The sequence below is a fragment of the Globicephala melas genome, chromosome 14, assembly GCF_963455315.2.
Source record: "Globicephala melas chromosome 14, mGloMel1.2, whole genome shotgun sequence".
Taxonomy (NCBI): domain Eukaryota; kingdom Metazoa; phylum Chordata; class Mammalia; order Artiodactyla; family Delphinidae; genus Globicephala; species Globicephala melas.
In genome coordinates, this window is record NC_083327.1 from 72,827,039 (window position 1) to 72,852,814 (window position 25,776).

Here is a 25,776-nt window from a genome sequence, read left to right on the forward strand (position 1 = left end):
TTGCTGTGCGCATGCTTTCTCTAGTTGCAGCGAGCGGGGTCTACTCTTCGGAGCACGGGCTCTAGGCACGCGGGCTTCAGTAGTTGTGGCATGTGGGCTTCTAGCCTACTCTAGAGCGCAGGCTCAGTAGTTGTGGTGCACGGGCTTAGTTGCTCCGCGGCATGTGGGATCTTCCCGGACCAGGGCTCAAACCCATGTCCCCTGCATTGGCAGGCGGATTCTTAACCAGTGCGCCAGCAGGGACGCCCCAGACTTTATTTTAAATGGGGTTTCTTTCATTTCATTTCACATTTGCTTTAGAGGGTTTCATCAAAAAGAAAATTATTTTTTTAATCTTAAAGAGGGAAGAAAATCTATCATCTTCAATTTATAGATTTTAATAAGCTCACTAGAAAAGTCCTGAGAGCCCAGGTGGCCTGGCTTCCAGTGGAGTGTTGTTCCCTCGCGTCTCCAGCGATCCGCTGAGTGTTGAACTTAATGTGGGGTTGATCCTCAACCTTGTCACAGTAAATCACTGGGGAACTTTAAAAACTACCAGTGCCCAAGTAGCTGCCCAAAGTAAATCAGAAACTCAGGTGTCCCAGAAGATACCAGAATCAGTAATTTTTAAAAGTGCTCAGGCAATTACCAAGTGCAACCATGGTGAGAAGTACCGATTTAATAAATCTGCCCCTCTAAACGTGATATACCTTATTTTCTTGTACAACAGCGTTCTGATACATTACCACTATTTTCACTTTGTAGATATATGTAAATATATACACACAGAGACATACCTATGTACACATACAGTATATACTGATTCAAAAGTAATGGCAATGAAAATGTTTACACTCTTTTAGGTGAGGAAACTCTCTCCAAATCAGAGTGCCGGTCTAATGACGGAATCAGACCTTCTGTGGACTTGATTCCGCCCCGGAACGTTGCTCCGCGGCCCGGAGGCCTAGACCTCCGCAGCTCTCGGAGCCTTCCGGGTCCCGCCCCACCTTCTCCCCGCCCCCGCCCCGCCCCTCCAATCCCCTCCCCTCGTAAAGGCCCCGCCCCTCGGGCCAGCTTGGCCCTCGCTTCCCAGCCGCCCCCGAACCGCCCCCGAACCGCCCCCAACGCCAGCCGCCCGCCGCCGGCCTGTCCAAGATGGAGGGCGCTCCGCGGGCGCCGCTCGCCCTCCGGCTGCTCATCGTCGCGGCGCTGCCAGTCACCGGCTGGCTGACGACGGGCACCTTTGAGCCGACGCTGTTGCCCCGAGCCCCGAAGGTAGGGCACGGCGGACGCGGCTCTGCTGGGATCCTCAGGAGAAGCCGGGACCGGGGACGTGGGACTGCGGCGTCCCCATCGACGCCTCCCACCTCCGGCGGGCAGGCCGTGGTCTGGGGGCCGGGCCCCCAAAGCGGGAGTGGGGAGAAGCAGCCAAGGAAATGGAGGCGGCAGGGGATGGGGGAGGCGAGAGCGCAAAAGAGGCTCTTCAGTTTGAGGTTCAGCGCGGCGCAGCGAACCCGATTGTTGCGGCAGTCCAGGCAGTTGCAGTCCTGATGGGGGTGTGCCGTCGAAAGTAGCGGATCACTAGTGATCTCAGCCTTTTGTAATGGCGCCTAAAGAGCCGGGCTCTGGGGCGAGGCAGTGTTGAAGTGCTGGGGAAACGTGGAAGTTGCTCAGTTGAGAGCGAGCGCGAGCGTTTCCGGGCCACCTGTCTGCCCCGGCCGGCGGCGGGAAGGAATGCCTGCCTTCCCCCGGCGTGCAGGGCTCCGGGTGCACGCCAGCCGGGTCGCTGGGCCGGAGAGGGAGGGAGGCTGCAGGCCAACGCTGACCCCGACGTCGTCCCTTTGGCGGGAGTTGTTAGAGGAGTTGATCTTCGAGCGCGGTGGAACCAGCCGCACCAGCATCCCCTGGGAACCTGGCAGAAACGCGCTAATCAGAAGCTCTAGGGTGGGGACCCAGCGGTCTGTTGCAGCAAGCCCTCCAGGTGATCCCGAGGTCGGCTAAAGTTTAGGGACCACTGCATGCTTGTCCTGAAGGGTGGCTGGTTCTTACTGCTTTGGCCGGGTGGAATTAACCAGTATTTGCCTTTCATTAATTCAGTGTGTGGTAGGGAAGCGTCTGAAGACTTTAAAATGCGATTTTCCCAGAATGAAAAGAAACGACATAGGTGCGCCTTTTCTTACTATATCAAGACTTGAATGCTCAAAATTCAGGGGTGAGGGTTACGACGTTACCCTTCCTGGGTAGAATAATAGCATATCTTAGTTTCAGTTCTCTTGGGACATTCCAAGAAGCCACAGCATCCCAAGCTCTAAGAACCACTTATATCTGAAGTATGTGGACCACAGTTGCAGCTGTTCAGAAATATGGTTGTGAGATCAAGAGACCAAATAAAAATGAAATAATTCCTAGAGTTCTGGAAATAGAGACATTGTTTTTCCCTTTTCCAGATTTTAAAGATTCATCATAGTTATTTATGAACCCGAAAGACATTTGAGTCTGTTCCTATAATATGAAAAAAAATGCATTTAGACTGCAAACTGAAAATACACCACACCGTGGGGCTCGTAGTGAGTTCATCATTTCAGTTCTCCTTATGACTTCTTTCTACTTTTGGAAGGTCCAGATCTACACTCAGAATTTCATAGGTTAAATGAATGGTGTGCAACTAGAAGGAGAATCTCATTCCTTGGAAAGGTGTATATGGGAAACTGAGGCCTCTTGATCTCACAAAGTTTTACTGTGAAAAATTTTTAATGTACAGAACATTTGAAAGAATTTTACAGTGGTCATGCATATTTGATAGGAGCTGTCCAGTTGACCTTTGTGCAGTGATGGTGTATGTCTGCTCTCCCCATTACAGTAGCCACTAGACTACTGTGGTTACTGAGTATTTGAAATGTGGCCAGTGTGATTGAGGAACTGAGATTTTAAAATGTTATTTAGTTTTAATTAACTTAAACGTAAATAGCCACATGTGGTTAGTGGATACCATATTGAATAATGCCAACTTAAACTACCATTTATGTTTTACTACACACATCTGTTCATTTGTTCATCTTTGTATCCAGCCTGACCTAACTGTAAGAAAACTGGTTGAAGTCAGAAAAATTCTCCTTGTATCTCTTCAGTGACTCATATTTATTGTGTTATAAGCATTTTTCTGTTGTTTTTTTTTAAAATAAATTTATTTATTTATTTTTGGCTGCATTGGGTCTTCGTTGCTGAGCGCGGGCTTTCTCTTGTTGCGGTGAGCCGGGACTACTCTTCGTTGCAGTGCACGGGCTTTGCATTGCAGTGGCTTCTCTTGTTGTGGAGCACGGGCTCTAGGCACGCGGGCTTCAGTAGCTGTGGCACGCAGGGTCAGTAGTTGTGGCTCTCAGGCTCTAGAGCGCAGGCTCAGTAGTTGTGGTACATGGGCTTAGTTGCTCCGCAGCATGTGGGATCTTCCCAGACCAGGGCTCGAACCCGTGTCCCCTGCATTGGCAGGTGGATTCTTAACTACTGCGACGCCAGGGAAGTCCCGCATTTTATGTTTTGTTTACACATGTAGTTGTCAGAAGTTGAGGATACACAGATTGTGAAATTTTAAAAAATTTGGGGAAAAGTTGTTACAAAGATTGTGAAATAAAAAAAAATTTACAGTACATTCTTCTAATATTAAAATGACTTGGTCCCCAAAGAGAGGGAGGCATCCAGAGGACACTTATTTTCTTATATGTGTAAGTATTTCATGTATTTCCCTCAGACTTATTTTAAACCAGGTATCTATTACCTTTGTCCTTAGGAAGCCATTTTGTTCCAGATGGGCACTTGTGAGTGAAGGAATTAGAGGAGAATTGAAAATGAGTGGGGAGAAACTTCAGTTCTGCCACTCACTTTCTAAGCATACACTGCCCTGGCTGACAAGCCTGAACTTTCAGTTCAGTCAGAGGCTCTCAGGAAGAACAAGAAATATGCTGGCTCTGAACTTTGGGTCAGGAGGCAGTAAGGGATGAGAGTTTCCCCTGATATGAAATCATTCAAGAGGGTCAAAAGGAATTTAATTGAAGTTAGTTTTCTGGAAAATATAGTGCGCTATACAGTCTGCTAATTGTCTTTTACAAACCGCATATTTCTACTGGGCAAATGATGTATGTAAGTGCAATAAATTACTCACAATATAGTGTATGTTCTCTACTTGAAAGGCAGAAGCTATAAAAAGGTTTCTCATAACACCATGAGAGGACGGTTATCTCTGGGCTATTAGAAGAGCACTATAGTCTACAGTTTTCAAACAGATCCTCTAGTTTGAAAAGAGGAATGAATTCTTGGCTGGAATTTGGGCATAAAACAATATAGCCACCAACTTGATGATTTATTGAATGTTAGTTTGTTCTAGAGATGAGTTTATTTGTTCTAGCCCACACTTAATTCTAGATAAGCGTGGGCCAGGAGAAAGCCAGGCTGGATCTGAGGAATCACTAGTCCTAAAGCTTCCTGGGCTCCTATGGGAGTTGGGAAGTGTACCAAAGTCATCCTGAATAAATGGTATGAATTTACATGTTAGAATCCTGTTCCTCAGGTTGTCCCAGGAATCAAGCCAATCTCATAAAATCACTCAGTCTTGGTCTCTCATTTGTTAGAAATATATAAAGTATTGGAGTTGCGCACAGTGCCAAGAAATACACTTGTATATTGGTTTGATGTTTAGAATAATTTTTGTCTTTTCAAAATTAAGAATACCCTTACAAAAAAAGTATTTAAGAGGAGTCTTGTTTTCATTCTATGATAACAATGTCTGTCTGTGAATACATTTAGGAAAGAATTTGATTTACAGATAACAAATCATAGTTCCTGTGACCCTGATTACTTAGGATAATGCTTTCTTGTCTGTAGTAAGCATGTCATGAGTAAACTTAAATATTTGAGCAGAGTGCTTTTGAGCATACCTTGAGAGGCACTGAAGCTGTGCACTGAAAGACCTTGTCCTTGGGCACTAGGGGACACATGTAAGAAGGGTTAGAGAAACTTTGTATATGAAAACAATAGAGTTGGAAACATTTCAAATGTCCACTGACAGGGGACAGTTAAGTAAATCGGTAACAATTTGATGGCATATTACACAATGCTGTAAATAAATGTCTACAGCTGCATACATAACAGTTTTAAATGAAAGAAGTTCCAGAAGAATACATTATATTATTCCACTCATATAAACAACAATATGTTGTTTAGAGAGAGATAATACAGATAGTTAAACTATAAAGAAAAGCAAGAAATGTTAACATAGAAGACAATATAGGGATTCCTTCTGAGGGGCATGAGGGGAATGTGACAGAAAAGGTCATGCAGGGGACTTCTAAGGTGTGGATGACATTCTAGTTTTTAAGCTAGGTAGTAAGTATGTGAGTGTTAATCTTTTCTTTTAAACTCTATATTTGCATTTTATATGCTCAGATATGTGATATATTTCATAATTAAGTGGAAAAGTATATAGTTTATAAAAAATTGGAATTGTGAAGGGTATTTAAAAGGCTGTAAGGATGAAATTGATGAGTTTTTAAAAGTGGTCTTTTAATGTTGCCTTAAGTGATCATACAATAAGTATAACTGAGGGGAGAAGAAAAAGAACTGAGTTATTCTCAGTTTGTGAAACGCATACCTGCCCAATTTGTATATTTGTTTTGCAGGACAGCATCAGAATTAATGTAACTACCCTGAAAGATGATGGGGAGGTATCTAAAGAACAGGTTTGTCTCTTTTGGTTATGTTTTTATTATATCACTTAGCTAAGTATCATGCAGCCTATTTTATTTTTTATCTATATATCCAATTTAGTTAGATAATGTATTTTTGACATGAAGAGTTTGTCATCATTTGTAAACCATTGGAATTAATGTATATGCTGCTTTATTTTAAGGTTGTTCTTAACATAACCTATGAGAGTGGACAGGTATATGTAAATGACTTCCCTGTAAATAGTGGTGTAACCCGAATAAGCTGTCAGACTTTGATAGGTAAGTACTGCTAAATTACTTCCGTAATTGTTCTATTTTTAATAATACTAAATTAGTGAAACACAATTCTTTGATGTTAAATATTTCCATTTCAAATTAATACTACACATCATTACTAGAGTATATAATAACACTTGTGTGTACTCTTTTCCTACTTTATATTTATATTTCTGGCATATTCACATTTTCTCTGTCATGCGATTGGCATTGCTTGGAACTTCATGTCTGGTAGGTTGATAACAATGTAAGAATGTGCCTGGAGGTAGTAAACGGAGATTTACAAGCAAGAGACAAAATCTTCAGAGGAGTGCTTATCACAGTTGTAAAAAATAAAGAGAAAAGTGATTTGTCTTTCTGATTCTTCCACCTTTATGTCCATATAATGTTTTCCTTTTTAACCTTTTAAAATCTTGAGTTGTTTAAAAACAAGCAAATATGTTACATTGGAATGTGCCATTATTTGAATGAAATAAAGGATATGAAAAATTTGTATAGTATTCCTATTACCTGTTTTAATATATGCATTTGAGGCAGTAAATGTTTCTCTGAGCAGTTGTATCCCATACTTAATTCATTATATATCTTTATTATCATTCCATTCATGGTGTTTTCTAATTATTTGCTGTGATATTTCCTTATCCTGTGGGTCATTTTGAAGTATATTGCTTAATTTTCAAACATTTTGGGTTTTTTTTTTTTTTTTTTTTTACTGATTCCACCTCTATCATCAGAGATATAATCTGTACAATTTTAACCCTTTGAAGTTAGAGACTTGCTGTATGGCTTAGCAGATGGTCAGTTTTAGTAAATGTTGTTTTCTGTGTGTACTTGAAAAAAAGTTAATTATGTAATTAGTTGGATATGATGTTCTATATATGTCAGGTCAGATTTGTTAATTGTGTTCAATCCTTTATGGAATTACTGATTTTTTTGTTTATTTCTTTCCTTGCCCTATCAATTACTGAGAATGGTATGTTAAATCTCCACTATGTATATTTGTCTGTTCTTTCAGTTTTGTCAATGTTTGCTTTATATATTGTGACACAATATTACTAAATCCATACATATTTAGAGCTGTTATGTCTTCCTGGTGAATCCACTCATTTATCATTATAATATGTCCTTATTTATCTCTAGTGATGTTCTTGCCTTAAAATCAGCTTTATCTGTATTATTTTACTAATCACTGCTTTTTGGCCAGGCATGGGGGAGGGACGTGGATTGCTTTGTGGTATCTTTCCATCTTCTTGGAGTCTTCCTGGGTCCTTATAATTGAGGTGAATGTCTTACAAGCAGCATATACTTGTGGTTTCTTTCTTTTTTTTTTTTTAATCCAGGCTGTCAATCTGTCTTTAGTTGGAATTTTAATTTATTTACATTAATGTAGTAACTAATGTATTTGGATTTAGATCTTCTCTCTTAATTATTTGTTTCCTATTTGTGTCTCACCTGTTCTGTTTCTTTTTCTTCTCCTTTTTTGCCCTCTTCTGGGTTATTTACTTTTTGTTTCATCATTCCCCTCTATCTTGTTGGTTTTTATATTATTTTACTATTCTTTTAATGGTTACCCTTGAGATCAGTAAACTAGTACTTTTATCATTTCCCAACCAATGTAGGACCCTTAGAAAATGTAAAGTCCATTGATTCCCTTTATGCTTTTTTAAATTTTATTTTTATTTTTTTGGCTGCGCCACGTGGCTTGCAAGATCTTAGTTCCCCGACCAGGAATTGAACCCAGGCCATGGCAGTGAAAGCACTGAATCCTAACCACTGGACCTCCAGGGAATTACCCCCTTTTTGCTTTTGTGTTGCTATTGTCATGCATTTTAACTCTTTGGGTTCTTAAACACTAAGCAACATAATTATACTTAATGGTTTTCTGTAGTCCAGTATTCATTTATGTTCACCCTCACAGTTACCCTTTCCATTGTTCTTCATTCCTTCCTGAATATCAGTGTTCCCCTCTGGGGTTATTTTCCCTCTGCCTAAAGAATTCCCCTTAGTATTTTTTTAGTGCAGATTTGAGTGTCTGTTTGTGTGTTTATCTTTTTACATGTTTTCTAGTGGTTCTCAGTGAGAGACTTGGTGTGCTACAAGCTAATCCATCATAGCTAGGAGAGGAACAGCCATTACTGGCTTGAAGAATATTCCACTGATGCTATATTTATTAGGAAGTTGACGTGGAGTGCAGTCAGGCTGCTTTATTTGTTATAGTCATCTTTCTAGTCATCCCAGTTGCACAGGGTTTGTTTCCTTGAAAGTGGAAGTAAAAGCCTATCTTATCAGTTACAAGAATCTTTAAAACATTAAATGCAACTACAACAAAAAGTCTTCTATGCTTAATTCTTTAAAAAAAATTTCTTCTTTGTAGATACATTAGTTATACTGCTGTGTAACAATTTCACCCCCAAGTTAGTATTCTTTGTCAGTATTATCTCCTAGTTCTTGCAGGGCAAGAATCTGAGCTTGGCCTAGCTGGGCTCTCTGGCTCTGGCACGACTGGCGAGGCCCGCTTCCTAGCGCACTCACATGGTTGTTGACAGGATGTAGTTGCTTGTGAACTGTTGGACTGAGGCCTCCGTTCCTCACAAGATGTTAGCTGGAGGCCTCCCCCATTTCCATGCCACATGGCCTCTCTGTAGAGTATCTCACAACATGGCAGCTGGCTTTATCAGTGAGAGTACGAGAGACAGTGTCAGGGAGAGAGTACCGGCAAGACACAAGTCAGAGTCTTTTATAATCTAATCACACAGGTGACGTTCCAGCACTTTTGCTGTATTCTGTTTGTTAGAAACAAGTTACTAGGTCCAGCCTACACTCGGCAGGGGGCAGTTACACAGGGGCGTGAACGTCAGAAGGCAAGGGTCATTGAGAGCCCTTTGGGAAAGCTGTCTACCTCAGTAGGGAAAGTCAGAATATGGAGGGCTTTTGTTCTTATTAGTTTTATTCTACGGCAGCAGTACCAGCTTTGGAGTCTGAAGGGTCCCTGCTTTGATGTATTTATATGACTGCATTTTCTCATGCATTGAATCTGTGTCCTCGTGCACTGGCCTTTGGGCATACAACTAGGCTGACGAGGAGCCCACTGTTCCATGAGGGAGGCTGATGGGTAAACAGTGAAAACACTGACATGGACCACGAGAGAAGGGACGTTTTCCAGTTAGGAGCCTCAGATGATGTGAGGGAAGTTAGGCAGACTAGAGAGAGGGCACACTGTAACGAGCCTGAAGAAGGAGGACCAGGCAGAGAACCACTAAAGAGGTCACGGGGGCGCTGCTGAAGGCGTTTGCACAAGGAGACTATAATCAAAACCATGTCATGATAAGATTAATCTGGTGCTGTGGTGTGAATGGTTTGAAGGGGGGAGGGGTTACAGAAGGGGAGAATAGGTAAGTATCATAATAGTAAGTAGCTAATGAACTAGACATTGGGTGGGGAGGTAGGTGGAGATGGAAAGGACAAATATAGGAGATACTTTGGAATGGTCCAAAGGAAGCAACTGACTGGATACAGAGGATGAGGGTGAAGAAGTCAAAGGTAACCTAGTAATTCCTGTCCTTGGTAGGTTGGAGAAGGGTGGGTTTATTAACAGAAATAGAGAAGTCAAGGAAGATTGAGACCAAGGGTTAGGCCACTTGTTTCTCAATAAAAATATCTGTACCTGTTTAAAAAATTACAAATGTTAGTCTATACCCCCCAGAGATTTTGATTTATTAAGATTAGAGTGAGGCTCTGGCATCTATACTGTTCCCTGGTGATTCTGATGCATAGTTAGGATTTAGAACCACTCAACCAGGTGTCTGAACATTATTGACAATTTATGATAGGATATTTACTTTAAATTATGTATTTATAATTCTGGGTGGAATCACTGATTCACAAAGGCTGTAGAACAATAAACTTCATGCATTCTCTCAAAGAACTCAGCCTAGTTGAGGAGACAGGTTTCTAAACTAAGAGCTACACTACGAGAAAGTTAGTGCTTAAAAAAAAAGGCATGAACTCAGCATTGTAGGGATACGGTATCTAGAACTACCCAAGTAGGAGTTTATTAAAAATGTATGGGAGGAGAGTGAATAATGGAGAGCATTCTATAACATTTTTTAAAACTTTATTTAATTTATTTATTTATGTTTGGCTGTGTTGGGTCTTAGTTGCTGCGCGCGGGCTTCTCTCTAGTTGCGGTGAGCGGGGGCTCCTCTTCATTGCGGTGCGTGGGCTTCGCACTGCGGTGGTTTCTCTTGTTGCAGAGCACGGGCTGTAGGCGCCTGGGCTTCAGGAGTTGTGGCTCGTGAGCTCTGGAACGCAGGCTCAGTAGTTGTGGTGCACGGGCTTACTTGCTCCGCAGCATGTTGGATCTTCCCGGACCAGGGCTCGAACCCGTGTTCCCTGCATTGGCAGGCGGATTCTTAACCACTGCGCCACCAGGGAAGCCCATGGAGAGCGTTCTAGATCAAGGGAACAGCTCTGCAAAGGCACAGCATCACTTTAAATAGCTGGATATGCATGCAGAATTTCCATCTGGGTTCCTTTCTGGCAAGTAATTCTCAGACAATAACATTTGAGGAACAGGAGCAAAATGCTTCTTTTGCGGCAGTTTCGTTGGTTTCTATTGATTTATCTTTTTCTATCTCTTTCACTTTCTTGGCTTTATAAGCCAGCTGCAACTGCTACACCCCGTCACTGCCAGGGTGGGGCGGGGATTCTGAGCTAGAGAGGAGCAGGGCCGGTAGCTGATCCTACCCCATCGTCCATTGGTGGAGAGTCATTAAGGGCTCTCCCACCCTCTTCCCCATTCCTGACCTCTCCAACAGTAACAAGTCGCTTACTGGAGACAGGATTGAGAAAAGCCTCAAGTGTCCTTACTGCTTGGGCCCCTTCTATCACTGGATTTTGTGAACGAATGACTGGATGGATGAACGTGCTCACTTTGCTAAAACATCGGATTGTCTGTGTCTTCTGGCCTGCTTTGTAAATAGTTAACGCCTTGTCGGTTCCTCATTGACAGTGTATATAAAAGAATAGGAAGGACGTGGCTAGTGTGGAGTTCGGTACAAAACCTAAAGGCCATCAAGCATTTTCCCCTTTTCAAATGAGTATAAGGATTGTAAGGATTTGTCAAGTTGTCTTTGTTTTCATAGATCTGAAGCATCAATATGAGGTCAGAGATGAAGAAAGGCAAAGATATTGGTATACAACCGTCTCGTTCCATGTAAATGTCATCAGAATAATCAAATGCAGCAACTGACTTGGTGGCAACTTTTGTTCAGAGCTGTCACTACTTTTTTTTTATAGTGAAGAATGAAAATCTGGAAAATTTGGAGGAAAAAGGATATTCTGGAATTGTCAGTGTAAGGATTTTAGTTCATGAGTGGCCTATGACATCTGGTTCCAGTTTGCAACTAATTGTCGTTCAAGAAGAGGTAGTAGAGATTGATGGAAAACAAGTAAGATAGTATGCTTACTAATTGAGAATTAAATTATAAAGATTTGTGCTCGGTGTTATGCATGTGTTCAGTTATTTTACTATTTATTTCTGACTTAATAAGGAACAAAGTTACGTTAGTGTTGCGTGTATCCAGTCACTCAGAATTTTTTACTTGTTTAGCATTTGAAGTCTTAATTTTAAAAAAGATCATATTCATACATGTTTATTCATACATGTTTATATCACTTTAAAATATAGTAAACATCATTAAACAGAGCAAGTAAGTGAAGAGATTGAATTTGGTTCGTAGCTCTGCTGCCATTTCCTCTGGCTAAGTCTCTCTAACTCAATGAAATGGAACTGAGAGCGAGCCTCTAATAGTGAGCACACAGGAGTGTGATTAAAGTTGCAAATTAAATGCCTTAAAGTGGGGGGGGGGAAGAAAGAGGAATTGTGTGTGACTAGGACAAGGTTTTTAGTTTCAGAAATCAGGGAGGAAAATTCAGTCTTAGTTTCTTACCAGCTTGTGCCATTATTTAAAGTAAAGAGTTGCTTATATTTTCTCATAGGCTCAACAGAAGGACGTTACTGAAATAGATATTTTAGTTAAGAATCAGGGAATACTCAGACGTTCAAACTACACCCTGCCTTTGGAAGAAAGCATGCTATACTCGATTTCCCGAGACAGTGACATTTTATTTACCCTTCCCAACCTCTCCAAAAAAGGTACTTTAAAATACCATTATTTAAAGTGTTAAGGTAATTATTTCTTTAGTTGGTAACTTTTTAATCATAATTAATATGTTTCGAAGTAAGCTTCTCTTAAAAATGCTTTGTAACATGTATTGCTTTATATATCCATTTGAGGACTTTGCAGAATGTGATCAATGCTGATTACAGAGTGACATTTTGCTGTAATCATCTATCTACTCTTACTCTGGGTAATCATCACAAAATACATAATAAGAATGTCATTCATTTAAGTTCATTTAGAGGAGGAAGTATCCATTTTTCCCACTGAAACACAGAACTTGAAAAAATTTGACTTTCTATGTGACAGAATCATAACTGCTGTAGCTCCCTGTTAACTGTCTAAATTTGGGGTTCCTTTCTGGCATTTAAAGCTAAACAATCAAATGTTTGTTTTTCTCCCCTGGAAAAATGTGTGTTCTTGCTATCTGAAATGTTACTGGTGTAGTAGTCTTAGGACTGGTGGGAGGGACACCAGCATATGCCTAGCATTTTGGTAACCTGGCTCTTCCTCCTCAGGAGAAAGTGTTAGTTCATTGCAGACCACCAGCCAGTATCTTATCAGGAATGTGGAAACCACTGTAAATGAAGATGCTTTACCTGGCAAATTACCTGAAACTCCTCTCAGAGCAGAGCCTCCGTCTTCGTATAAGGTAAATCGGGCGTTTGGGGTTCTCTTTATACATACTACAAGCATTTATGATTATGGTAAAGAAAATAAATGTCAGCATTTAAAATGAGGTGGAAACCATGAGGATTGGATCCATGGGATGTTGTTAATAATGAACTCAGCACTGTTTTACTGTGGTATTTTTAGGTATTCCTGTCTTCCTTTTCAAGTTTCACTTAGTAATGTAGTCAGATAATGATGATTAAGGCATTAGATTTCATTTTGTTTGGGATCTTCCGTTTCAGAGGCTTTCTCATGTCCCCATTTGTCTGTTAGTATTCTGTGACTTCTAACACAAACACACATGCATGGTCCCCTCAGGACCGTGTGCAGTGACTAAGCACACTTGGTTAAGAGTGTACTTTCTGGAATCAGACTGCCTAGGTTTGAATCCTGCTTCTGCCACTCACTAGTTGTGTCATCTTGGACAAGTTCCTAGCCTCTCTAACCTTTTCCTTTATCCGTACAACAAAGGTCCGTAAAGTGATGCCTTTCTCGTCAGGTTGTTGTGAGCACTGAAATAGGCTGGGTGCACATGTAAATACGCTCTGGCACCGTTAGGGACTTGTGTATTCTTAGTGACCTTATACTGCTGACTGGGAAGATATTCTGGGTTCAGAGAGAGTATCCTGGAATCTCTATGTTAGCTAGGCCCCTCACTCGGAATAATCTACATTTAAATGAGCAGGATCTGTGGTTAGTCAAAATGATTCTTTGAAGAGATTCTCACTGAAGGTTAGGACTGCTTACGTGGGGTCACTTTGTGCTGCCTGAACTCTAGCGCCCTCACTGTCTGCCCCATCTCCTTCAGAGCAAGGAAGCCCAAGAACAGACTCTTCAAAGCCCATGCCGTCAAAGCACACCTGAGTTTCTTCTGTCACTGTTTAAGTACAGAAATAGGTTTTGTGCACAGTGAATGCCCCGTCTGTTTCAAAAGCGACTGATATGTTTCTCTGTCTCTCCGTCTCTTGTCCTCCAAATATTGGAAACACATAGATGACGGGTCCATTTTATGTAAGTGGACTAGCCTTCTTCTTGTCAATTAGCAATTATTTTCACTTGGTTTACAGTTAGACAGCAGTGCAAATAATTGTAAAGTATAGCAACATTTCTGTGCCTGTTTTGCATAATTTTTTAAATTGTAAATAACTGAGGTACATTTAAAAATAAAATGCACCCACTTAAAATGTACAGTTAGATAAGTTTTGACAAGTGTAGACGCCCATGTAACCACCACCACAGTCAAGGTATATAATGTTATCATCACCCAAAACTAGAACATAATTTTTAAAGTTTCTTAGAGCTCAAATGAAACTTGCATATCTAATCAAAACCCTTTTTTTTTAAAGGTGATGTGTCAGTGGATGGAAAAGTTCAGAAAAGATCTGTGCAGGTTCTGGTGTAGTGTTTTCCCAGTATTCTTTATGTTTTTGAATGTCATGGTGGTTGGAATTATAGGAGCAGTTATAGTAATAACCATCTTAAAGGTGCTTTTCCCAGTTTGTGAATACAAGTAAGTATTTCTTATTTTGGATCAATTTTAGTATTTTTAATGATTAAAAAGTAGTTGTATTTACTCTATTTCAGAGTGGAAAATATAAACATTAGGAAGGATAAGAGAATTGGGAGGGAAAATAACATCGTTTTTTGTTCTAGCCCATCTTTCAACGTTAGCAAAATTAAAAGACATTTATTAGATACCTATTATGGTCAAGACACTTGTCTTGGGAATTCATATGTGGATAGGACAAACTCTGCTGTGTAAGAACTTAGTTTATTAGAGAGAGAAAGGAAACAAATCTCTATAATGGAAAATGGCAATGTGTATAATAAGAAAGAAATGAAACGAGGGCTTCACTATTTTCAACCCCAAAGTATCAATTTAAAATGAAGTAAATTTTTGAAGACTAACAGGATATTCACGGCAGCACTGCTTGTAACAAAAAACAAAAGCAAAAGAGGAAACCTCTGAACTGTTTATAGGTGGAGGTTGATAGCTAATGGTTCACACATGCAGTGGGATTCTGTGTGGCTTATAAAAGGAAGAAGTCCAGGCTTCCCTGGTGGCGCAGTGGTTGAGAGTCCGCCTGCCGATGCAGGGGACACGAGTTCGTGTCCGGGAAGATCCCACATGCTGCGGAGCGGCTGGGCCTGTGAGCCATGGCCGCTGAGCCTGCGCGTCCGGAGCCTGTGCTCCACACCGGGAGAGGCCACAGCAGTGAGAGGCCCGCGTACCGCAAATAAATAAATAAAAGGAAGAAGTCCAAGATGTATTAGATGGGGAAAAAAGTTGCCTAACGGTATCATCCAATTTGGGTAAAAGAAAAGTACGTGTATATGTATACAAATGCACAGAAGATTTCCAGAATGACAAGGGAGATGTTATGTCTAATAAGTGAGAATGAGAGCAGGAGTGGAGAGAACCTTCCCTTTTTCCCCTTCTGTACAGCTTGATTTTTTTTTTTAACTGTAAGAAATTATTTTATGAATTTATTGTTGGCATTTTTACAAGTTAAATAGTCATTTTAGTCTTACTAGAAGTAAATCTCAATAGAGAAGACAATTTTTTTAAAAATTTTTATTTATTTTATTTTTGGCTGCACTGGGTCTTCCTTGCTGCGCGCGAGCTGTTCTCTGGTTGCAGCAAACGGGGGCCACTCCTTATTGCGGTGCGCAGCCTTCTCATTGCAGTGGCTTCTCTTGTTGCGGAGCACGGGCTCTAGGTGCGTGGTCTTCAGTAGTTGTGGCACACGGGCTCAGTAGTTGTGGCTCGCAGGCTCTAGAGCCCAGGCTCAGTAGTTGTGGCGCACGGTCTTATTTGTTCCGCGGCATGTGGGATCTTCCCGGACCAGTTATCGAACCCATGTCCCCTGCATTGGCAGGTGGATTCTTAACCACTACACCACCAGGGAAGCTTGATGACCACAATTTTTGGCTTAGCTAAATTACATTGGACTATGTGGAGAAGACCATAGGATTTATTTTTTTAAAAAAATAGACCCAGGGCTTCCCTGGTGGCGTAGTGGTTGAGAGTCCGCCTACTGATGCAGGGGACGCGGGTTCGTGCCCTGGTCCGGGAAGATCCCACATGCCACGGAGCGGCTGGGCTCCTGAGCCATGGCCGCTGAGCCTGCGCGTCCGGAGCCTGTGCTCCGCAACAGGAGAGGCCACAACAGTGAGAGGCCCGCGTACCGCAAAAAAAAAAAAAAAAAAAAAATAGACCCAATTTAAACATTTGCTTTTTTTCCACTTGCTTGTCAAGAGGTCTTCAAAATTTCCATTTCTTCATGTGTAACACTGAACTAATGCCTCCCTTAAAGGATTGTTAGAGGTCAAAGTCATAATACAAACAGAGCAAATGAGAGTAAAGAAATATTAGTGCCCCTCCCACCTTTTAGTTTGTGTTTCCCCTGGAGAATTCCCATTTCCCATTTCTTCCTGATAATGAAAATTCTATAACTTAATAGTTTCTTCCTTTTTCCTTTGACTGCCAGGAAGCTCAGGACTTTTTTTTTTATCTTTATTATGCAAATCTACATAGAAAACAGTGTTGTAAATTTTTAAATGGTTCTTTTACCAAATGTTTTATTTATCATGGGCTCCTCTGTGTGAAAAAATGCAATGTAAAATTAAAAACTAATTTTCAGTATACTCTGTCATTGGCAATTGTACTGAGGATTCTTTCTGGTAGTAGAAATTTTATCAATACAGAAAGTTAAAAGTACCTTTTCACTTCCCTGTTCTTTAATTCTTGTATCTAGAGGTCGTAATTGTTAACTGTTTGGGTATGCATCTTTTATCCAAATTCTGTGTATTGATGTAATTGTATACTAGATACTTATAATTGTTTATCAATCTAGACTCTTAACTGTTCCACAAATTGTATTACTCACTTATAACAGAGGTTCCCAAACTTTCTTGGTTCATAGCACTCAAGTGTGCCAGGAATTTTTTCTTGGTGCCCTTAGCTAGGCCAGAAATAAAATTGAAAGAAAAAATATTTTTTGTTTCTTAACTTACCAATGGGATTGTGTACCTACAGGGCACTACACAATACTCATATCTTAGAATCAGATTGGACACTGCCACCCTCATTTCCCATTCAACATTAGTTTTTTGTACTGTATTTGCTTTTTATCACAATAACTGTCCAAAATCCAGCTTTGCAAAGATGGGACCTCATTGAAAAAAGAATGTGTAGTACAATGTAATGTTAAAATCGTGAACTACCATCAAGCTAGTATTACACATAAAGTCTAGAATTTTCTTTCTTTTTCTTTTTTTTTTTTTTGCGGTATGCGGGCCTCTCACTGTCGTGGCCTCGCCTGTTGCAGAGCACAGGCTCCGGACGTGCAGGCCCAGCGACCATGGCTCACGGGCCCAGCCGCTCCGCGGCATGTGGGATCCTCCTAGACCGGGGCACGAACCTGTGTCCCCTGCATCGGCAGGCGGACTCTCAACCACTGCGCCACCAGGGAAGCCCTTGAATTTTTTTAACTTTTTTTTTTATATTGGAGTATAGCCGATTAACAATGTTGTGGTAGTTTCAGGTGCACAGCAAAGTGACTCAGCCATACATATACAGGTATCCATTCTCCCCAGACTCCCCTCCCATCCAGGCTACCACATAGCATTGAGCAGAGTTCCCTGTGCTATACAGTAGGTCCTTGTTGGTTATTCTTTTTAAATATAGCCGTGTGTACATGTCAATCCCAAACTCCCTAACTGTGCCTTCCCTCCACCCTTCCCCTCCGGTAAGCATAAGTTCATTCTCTAAGTCTGTGAGTCCGTTTCTGTTTTGTAAATACGATCATTTGTATCATTTCTTTTAAGATTCTGCATATAAGCAATATCATACGATATTTCTCTTTCTCTGTTTGAAGAAGTCTTGAAATTTTTAAATATTCTGTAGCACCTCTGTGAGCCATGCCAGGGGTCTCAGTGCAGTTTGGTAACCATGGGCTTAAGATCTTTTCCTATCAATACATATATGGACTTACTTTTTATTGCTGCATAGTGTTCACAGTATGGGTATGCCATAATATAACCATTCCTCCATTAGACATTTAGGTAATTTCCAATTTCATGTTACTTCCAATAATGCTCTAGTGTATATTCTTAAATGTTCATATGTCTCTTTGCACATGTATATTTATGTAGGATAGAGTCCTAAAAGGTGAAATTACTGGGTCAGAGTACATGTATTTAACATCTTCTCAACACCTGATAGCAATCTTTTTTGCTTTTTATACTGTGGACAAAAATCTCATTTTAATTTCCATTTTCTTCTTACTACCATCTTTACTAGTCTAGGTCTAGCTAAGTCTAGCATCTTTGTGATGCTTAGCTGTATATATTTCTCCTGTGACATGCCTGTTTAGAACCTTTGCCCATTTTTCAGTTGTATTGCCTTTTGTAATCATTAACATGTAGGACTCCTTTGTCTGTTATACATACATAATATGTATTGCAGATATATGTATATGTATATTTTTATTATTTTTTTTTTGCGGTACGCGGGCCTCTCACCGCCGCGGCCCCTCCCATTGCAGAGCACAGGCTCCGGACGTGCAGGCTCAGCGGCGATGGCTTATGGGTCCAGCCGCTCCGCGGCATGTGGGATCCTCCCGGACCGGGGCACGAACCCACGTCCCCTGCATCGGCAGGCAGACTCTCAACCACTGCGCCACCAGGGAGACTTTATGTATATTTTTAAATCCCAGACTATGATTTGTCTTTTGCTTTTATTTATGGTATTCCGTGTCATACAGAAATTTTAAATTTGGGGTCAGGGCAATTCATGTTTTCCCTTTATGGCTTCTAGGATTTAATTTTTTCTCAAATAGACCTTTCCCATCTTAAAATTACATTGTTTTCTTAAAACTTAGTTTTTACCATCACTTTTGTGTATTGTTTGAGCTAGTTGATTTTGCTTCCCAGAGAGGCCATTGTTCTATTGCCCATTGACTTGGAATATTACCTTATTATGAACTAAATTCCCATGTTTCTGGACTCTCTTCTTCCAGTGATCTAGTCTATTCCTGTGCCAGTAGCATAGTTTTTTTTTTTTTTTTTAGTAGCATGGTTTTAATTTAATAAAGTGTTTTAATAAATTCTCTGCTAGCTGGTTAGGGCAACTGTCTCTTCTCTGCATTGTTCTTTTTAAAAAAAATGTGACAGCTATTCTTGCAGTTTCTCCCTTGTGAACTTCAGAATCAGCTTGTTCAGGTCTATAAACAACTTCTGTTTACATTCTAATTAGGGTAATACTGAGCTTGCAATACAGGGTTTTGGATCCAATCCAAAGATCTCCCTGGTCAGGTATTTTAGTAACAGAAGGAGAAATGCTGTCTAAAGATCTAAGGTTGCGTTCCACTGGAGTACTGGTTAGAAAGATGCTTGGGCCTAGTCTTTTTGCCCAACTTGTGCAAATCTAGGACTCTGTTTGCCTTGGAGATCTGTAACTTACCCTGTCATCTCCTACAGTACCAGGTAAAGAACTTCCTCTTATTCCTTTCTGTTCCCTCAATCAGTTTGGTTAAAGTGAACTTTGGACTTAGGATTTATATAACCATCATAAACTAAATGAAGCAAAATTACCTAACATCAGGTATATATTTAATTATAACCTCGAAGTAACCCTATCTTACTTTAATTTTAATTTTTTATTTCAGAGGAATTCTTCAGTTGGATAAAGTAAATGTTATGCCTGTGACAGCTGTCAACTTATATCCAGATGGTACTGAGAAAACAGCAGAAAACCCTGAAGATAAAACATGTGTTTAATACACCATCTCAAATCATGGACTCAGAATTAGTCTATTGGTTCAAATTTGCCACTCGAATATAATTTTCTTTAAATCGTTAGGAATCAGTTTGTACAGTAAAGAAATTGCTAAACTCCTAAAACTGCCTAAAACTTGACCTTTAAAGTGATAGTTAAAGTTCACCTTATTAATGGGGCTGGCTGTTCAGATGGTGAGTTATTAAAGAAAATTTAAATGAAATGGAAGAGAAGATGTGAAGAAACTTTGAAACTACCAAAAAAAAAAAAGGCAAGACAAAATGCCATGTGCCAATACTTTTCAAGGTGCCTTTGTTAATGAAATTATATACACTTAATTGCTATAATATATAAGACTTTATGAAAAGCACTTTATGAAATTCTAATTTAAAAGCTCAAGAACTTAACACTTATTTTTTTATTGAGTACAATGTGCCTTAATATTAAGTATGTGACTCAGTATAAAATCACTGAAGTATATCATGATTTAATTGTATCCTGTACCAAGACTACTTACCTTAAATGAACCAGGATTTTAAAACAGTGACATGTTCTCACTCTAAAAATAAATTTTTTTGAAGAAAAAAGTACAATCTTTTTGGAATAAAAATTTTGCTCACGTGCGAGTTACTTATATATAATAGCTGCTTTCACATAACACTGGCTGAAACCAAGGCTCACATCAGTTAATGAGTCCATCAATATCAGGGAATTACAACGTGCCTTTGCTCTTGTGGTTCTAAATATAATCTTATTTACCCTACAATAGTGTTTAACCATCACCCAAATTGACGTATATTTTACAATGTGATCTAGGACATATAATACTTATTAAAATTCTTCTTTTGATTGCAACCCATCATTTAAAACACATTACTCAAAAAAGAAATGACTCGTTTTTAAGACCAACCACCTTAGATTTTGGCTAAATGGAAGTATGTGTGGAGGAAAGATGAAGGCAGTAAAGGAGTGATGTTTCATTCTGCCTGTTTTTTTTTTTTTTAATATTTATTTTTGGCTGGGTTGGGTCTTCGTTGCCGCACGCAGGCTTTCTCTAGTTGCGGTCAGCGGGGGCTACTCTTCGTTGCGGGCTTCTCATTGTGGTGGCTTCTCTTGTTGCAGAGCATAGGCTCTAGGCGTGCGGGCAGTAATTATGGCACAGGGCTGCTGCTCCACGGCACGTGGGATCTTCCCAGACCAGGGCTCGAACCCGTGTCCCCTGCATTGGCAGGCGGATTCTTAACCACTGTGCCACCAGGCAAGTCCTGCCTAGGTGCTTTTAATAAGGAATAACAGCCCTGTAATGTGCTATCTACATATTATAGGCGAATAAATCATAGTATGCGGTTTACAATTTGATCCTCAAGTCACCCAGCTGGTAACACTTTATTTTTTTATGTCTTCCTCACTCTCTCAGTTGCTAGAAATCACCAGTTCTAACTTTAAGTGATGACAGGGTCTTATTTCATCCATTAAGCATAAGCTTGAAGATTGTAGTGAGGAGAACAATGTAGGAGGCTTTTGTTGGAGAGTGTAGACTTTGCAGTCAGCCATTCCCATCCTGACTTCTCTCCTTACCTGTGAGGCTTGGGACCACGGCAAGACACTCAGTCCTCTTGAGGCTCTGTTTTCTATGGTTGGGATGCCACAGTGTTTTTTACAAGTAATTATAAACAAAAATCTTACCTAAAATTTTATACCATTAACCTTTATTTCATTTATTAACTTTTACTTCCACCATTAACTATTACGTATTTTATTTATGCTTTGTGTCCATGAGTGATGGGTTAATGCGTTTCACTGGAATACAGTGAGCAGCACAGGCTGAAAAGTATCTACTCGCCTACAGTGCAGCCTCTTACACAGGCAGAATAAAGTCAGGCAGGCAAGGTTTTATATAGATGTATATATTTTTTCCTTTTAAATGCACAGTAAAATGAAGAGCCTTTAAAGCTCTCTCAGGACGAGGAGGGAAGTTACCATAACACCACGCAGGAAGGAAAGCACACTGGGTGTGGTCCATGCATCAAATGGCTACTTGTATAAAAATGTTCAGGAATTTTCAGCTATCCACTGGCACCTGTGGAGCTAGAGCCAGTCTTATTCTTTAGAAGGAACAGCAGCCGCAGGCAGTGGAAGAGAAGATAGTATACTTAGATGTACATATAAGACAGTTTTCCAAGCTAAGTAATGGCATCTGTGCCGCAACATTTGTTGTCAGTGAAAGAGAAATACAGTAATGCTAAAGTAAAACATATTTGCTTGTAACTTTTAAAAATTTCCTTTATTCAGAATCATACTTTTTTTTCACTCTTACCATTATGAAAATTTAAAAAAATATAGCGCTTGGTGCAATGACATACTACTTTTAATTATTATTCAAACACTTAATGCAGGTTTCTCACAGTTTACATGTGAGAATTTAGCATGATCCAAACTCAAATATCCACTTCTCATATCTTTCAATGTCTGCAGCAGATACTGACTTAGAAACCTTTTTTAAAGCCATTTCAAAATCCTCCATAGTTGTAGGCATGTGCATTTCTTCTCTTGAAAGATTTCTGATTTCTTCTGGGGTCAAACCTTCAATACGCCTTCTCATTGCCATCAAGGATGCATCCCTAGGTTTTAAAAACGTGTAAACAAAAAAATGTTTCAGTGCATATGTTATTTTGTAATTATCTTATTACATATACATATGTAGTACTGCATAGAATCCAGTACTGGACTATAAGGCCTGTTTTTGACTTGTTTTTTTAGCAGTTGAATCTGAGCAAAAAGCCCAAGAAGAATTAAAAGGATATAATAAGATAGCAATTCAATTTTATTAAAAGTGTACCATAATATAAAGAATAAGCATCACAGAGACAGGAGAGAGGCTGTTAGCTAACACTAACGTAATACCAAAACTTGTGTCTCTGACTAGATTATAATGTGGGTCTTTATTCTTCATCTGTCTTAATTCAGCATAAAAACTTCATAATAGAAGCTTATACCCACAAAAACCTATGCTTCAAAAAAAAAGAAAAAAAACACCTATGCTTCCAAAATAATTCATACCTGCACACGTTGGTAATGTCCGCACCTGAATAACCTTCCATGTTTTCTGCTATACTTGCAAGGTCAACATCATCAGCCAATTCCAGCTCACGTAGACTTATTCGTAATAGCTCCTCCCTGCCTTTTGCTATTGGTAGAAACAAATTTAAAAATGTAAGCCTTCAACATAAACAATGTTTTTTTTTCTCCAGTCTACTTTGAGAAGTTGTTTTCCAATTCTTCGAGCTCATTTGCTTAAAAAATTTAAGACCTATTCCTTACTGAATTTACTGCATTTATTTTAAAATTTTAATTAATTTTTATTTTTTAAAATTGAAGTATTTCATTGAATTTTAAATTTCCTAGTATCAAGGCTTTAGGCTCCAAATATAGCCAAACCAGTTAAAATAAGGAAAGACATCCTACGTTTGTCTTGGAAAGTTAATTAATACCAAATTTTAAAATTTCTAAGCAAAACTACCTAAGAGTTAACATGACCTTTCTGATTCAAATAAAGATACCTGATGGCAATGGAATATAGATTCTTTTTTCAAGACGTCGTCTTAAAGCCTCATCAATATCCCAGGGAAAATTAGTAGCTGCCAGAACCATAACCATTTTGGAAGGGTCGTCATTTTCAGAAGCACCTCCAACACCTTTAGGAAGGATAAGAACACAGTAAAAAAATAAAAAGCAAAGCTCAACTACTTAAAGATCATCAGATATTTAGCACAACATTAAAAGCAGGGTAATCGTCAAGCCTCCCTAAGACTTACAAAGCTAACTGGTATGTATGTGAATTTGTGGTGCAAGAAAAATGAGTTTTTGCAGTGTGCAAAAAATAGGACTCAAAATAGATTTGATCAAAAGACTAGTTCAGCACAACTACATAGCAATTTAGAAATTCTTCAAAACCATACATATCCCTCTCTAAGGCCAATTAATCGGCATTTGTTTCAGTTTCATGGCTAAAAATGAGATCAGTGTGTATGACAGAGGGTGTCCTGTGAATAAACAGCCATAATTGCTGGTGTGTCGCCACTGTCAGTGCACCCAGTTTACCGCTGGCGATCTCCAGGACCGACTGGCCAGCCCCGCGTCCCTGGGACCGTGTGGGTCAGCACTATGAGTGGGGCTTGCTCAGCTCACGCAGAGACACAGGCATACCGTCCATCTGAATCAGCAGCTCGGCTTTCACCCTTCTGCTTGCCTCGTGCTCTTCGGAAGTCCCTCTGCGGCTACAAATGGAATCTATCTCATCAATAAATATGGTGGCTGGAGAGTAAAATCGAGCCTGAAGGGAGAAAGCATGCAACACCAGGTTTTTATTTCATTGAAAAGTCATCTATAGTTTAGCAATTAGAAAAGAGCTGTGGAGCCTGCCACCCTGTGCATCTCTCCCTCTTTGCCTAATACTGGGGAGAGAGGATAGAACTGGAACAGCTAAAATACAGCTTCTAATATAGACCTATCATATACTTAAATCTTACATGGCCATTTTTTATACTATTCAATACTATAACTGATTATCTTCAACATGTATTTGTTTATGAGTCATATAAATACAGGATTATCCTGTACACTACAATAATATGGACAACAATGGTGGGAAGACATTTACAGATACTGACGTGTTCTAAAGTTCTAGAAAAATTTTTGTTAAAGAGAACCATTACCTTAAATAAAATCACATAGATTCCCTCTAAGGGATTCTAATTTAATTGCCATTTTTCATTTGACTAATACAAGTACACCTGACCCTTGAACAACTCGGGTTTGAACTGCATGGGTCCACTCATATGTGGATAGTTTTCCATAGTAAATACTACGGTACTACACAGTCTGCGGTTGGTTGAACCAAAGGATGTGGAAGAACCGTGGATACAGAGGGCTCACTATAAGTTATATGCAGATTAACCTTCACGTTGTTCAAGGGTCAACTGATTTTTATCCTCTTAAGTTGTCAATTAGAGGTCAATTTAAATGGCCTTAGTTTTTTTTTTGAGATAAAATTCATATACCATAAAATTCACCATTTAAACCATTTTAAAGTGACAATTCAGTATTTAGTATATTAACAATGTTGTGCAACCATCATCACTATCAAATTCCAGAACATTTTCACTGCCTCCAAAAATAACCCATACTTCCCTGCCCCTAGCCCCTGGTAATCACAAATCTATTTTCTGTCTTTCTGCATTTACCTATTCTGGACATTTCAAATAAATGGGATCATACAATATGTGGCCTTTTGTGTCTGCCTTCTTTCATTTAGCATGTTTTCAATGTTTATCTGTATTGTAGCATGTACAGTACTTCACTCTTTTTTTTGTCTGCATTGGGTCTTCGTTGCTGTGTGCAGGCTTTCTCTAGTTGCGGACAGCGGGGTCTATTCTTCGTTGCGGTGTGCGGGCTTCTCATTGCAGTCGCTTCTCTTGTTGCAGAGCATGGGCTCTAGGCACGCAGGCTTCAGTAGTTGTGGCATGCAGGCTCAGTAGTTGTGGCGCACGGGCTTAGTTGCTCCATGGCATGTGGGATCTTCCCGGACCAGGGATCAAACCCGTGTCCCCTGCATTGGCAGGCGGATTCTTAACCACTGAGCCACCAGGAAGTCTCAGCACTTCATTCTTTTTTATGGCTGAATAATATCCCCCAAGTTTATTTTTGTACCTTAAATGCATTTCTTCCCCAAACCAAAGAACAGGGAAGATTGATCCCTTAACTAATAGATCTAGTCAAGTATTATCTAGTAAACAGCTGTGTAAGACTCAATAGTATCACCCGTTTCTTAAGGAGACTGAAGAGGCATTTAATTTTATTTACTTATTGTTTTTTTTGTTTTTAGTAGACTTTTTTAAAATTGGAGTATAGTTGATAAGAAGCATTTTATTATAGTAACTAATGTTTATCGTTAATCATTTTTTAAACAAAATATCCAAACTTACAGAATCACTGCACAAGAAAGCTTGAACGTAAAATGCAAGTCCACAATGGCAAGTGAACATTACAGATTTGAACACGCAATTGTACTGGGTTCATCAATTCTTTGGACCATGAGGTTATAATTCAGTATCCTCTAAGAGGCGATTGTGTTGAAAGCACAGTGCTTCCAAAGTATAGATTTAGTTTT

General features: G+C 39.8%; 2 protein-coding genes across 4 annotated transcripts in view; one reads left to right on the top strand and one right to left on the bottom strand.

Moving 5' to 3' along the window:
* The first annotated feature begins 1,091 nt into the window (after positions 1-1,091).
* On the top strand, positions 1,092-19,889 carry GINM1 (glycosylated integral membrane protein 1). 2 transcript variants are annotated; one of them, XM_030853199.3, is made up of 8 exons: positions 1,092-1,254; positions 5,649-5,708; positions 5,879-5,975; positions 11,271-11,422; positions 11,973-12,129; positions 12,673-12,806; positions 14,173-14,336; positions 19,498-19,889. In XM_030853199.3, the coding sequence occupies exons 1-8, from the start codon at positions 1,135-1,137 to the stop codon at positions 19,607-19,609; spliced, it is 996 nt and encodes a 331-aa protein (XP_030709059.1). In that variant the 5' UTR covers positions 1,092-1,134; the 3' UTR covers positions 19,610-19,889. The 2 variants fall into 2 exon arrangements, with proteins under 2 accessions (XP_030709059.1, XP_060139532.1); XM_060283549.2 differs by lacking the exons at positions 1,092-1,254; positions 5,649-5,708; positions 5,879-5,975 and adding an exon at positions 6,684-6,945.
* A 1,471-nt stretch (positions 19,890-21,360) lies between these two features.
* Positions 21,361-25,776, bottom strand: part of KATNA1 (katanin catalytic subunit A1) — a 35,938-nt gene continuing 31,522 nt past the window's right edge. The window contains exons 7-10 of one of the 2 annotated variants that reach the window (XM_060283824.2): positions 23,814-23,940; positions 23,168-23,302; positions 22,668-22,794; positions 21,361-22,228 (exon numbers count right to left, since the gene is read on the bottom strand). In XM_060283824.2, coding sequence (XP_060139807.1) covers positions 22,030-22,228; positions 22,668-22,794; positions 23,168-23,302; positions 23,814-23,940 — 588 coding nt within the window. In that variant the 3' untranslated portion in view covers positions 21,361-22,029. The remainder of the gene's footprint in view (positions 22,229-22,667; positions 22,795-23,167; positions 23,303-23,813; positions 23,941-25,776) is intronic. The other variant, XM_030853197.3, reaches the window with a different exon arrangement.

Bases quoted from the DNA above. Each gene is read 5' to 3' on its own strand.
- GINM1 (XM_030853199.3), top strand. From the start codon at position 1,135: ATGGAGGGCGCTCCGCGGGCGCCGCTCGCCCTCCGGCTGCTCATCGTC. The intron at 12,130-12,672 runs GTACTTTAAAAT...CTTCCTCCTCAG, and splicing joins TCCCAACCTCTCCAAAAAAG to GAGAAAGTGTTAGTTCATTG. The intron at 12,807-14,172 runs GTAAATCGGGCG...TTTTTTTTAAAG, and splicing joins AGCCTCCGTCTTCGTATAAG to GTGATGTGTCAGTGGATGGA.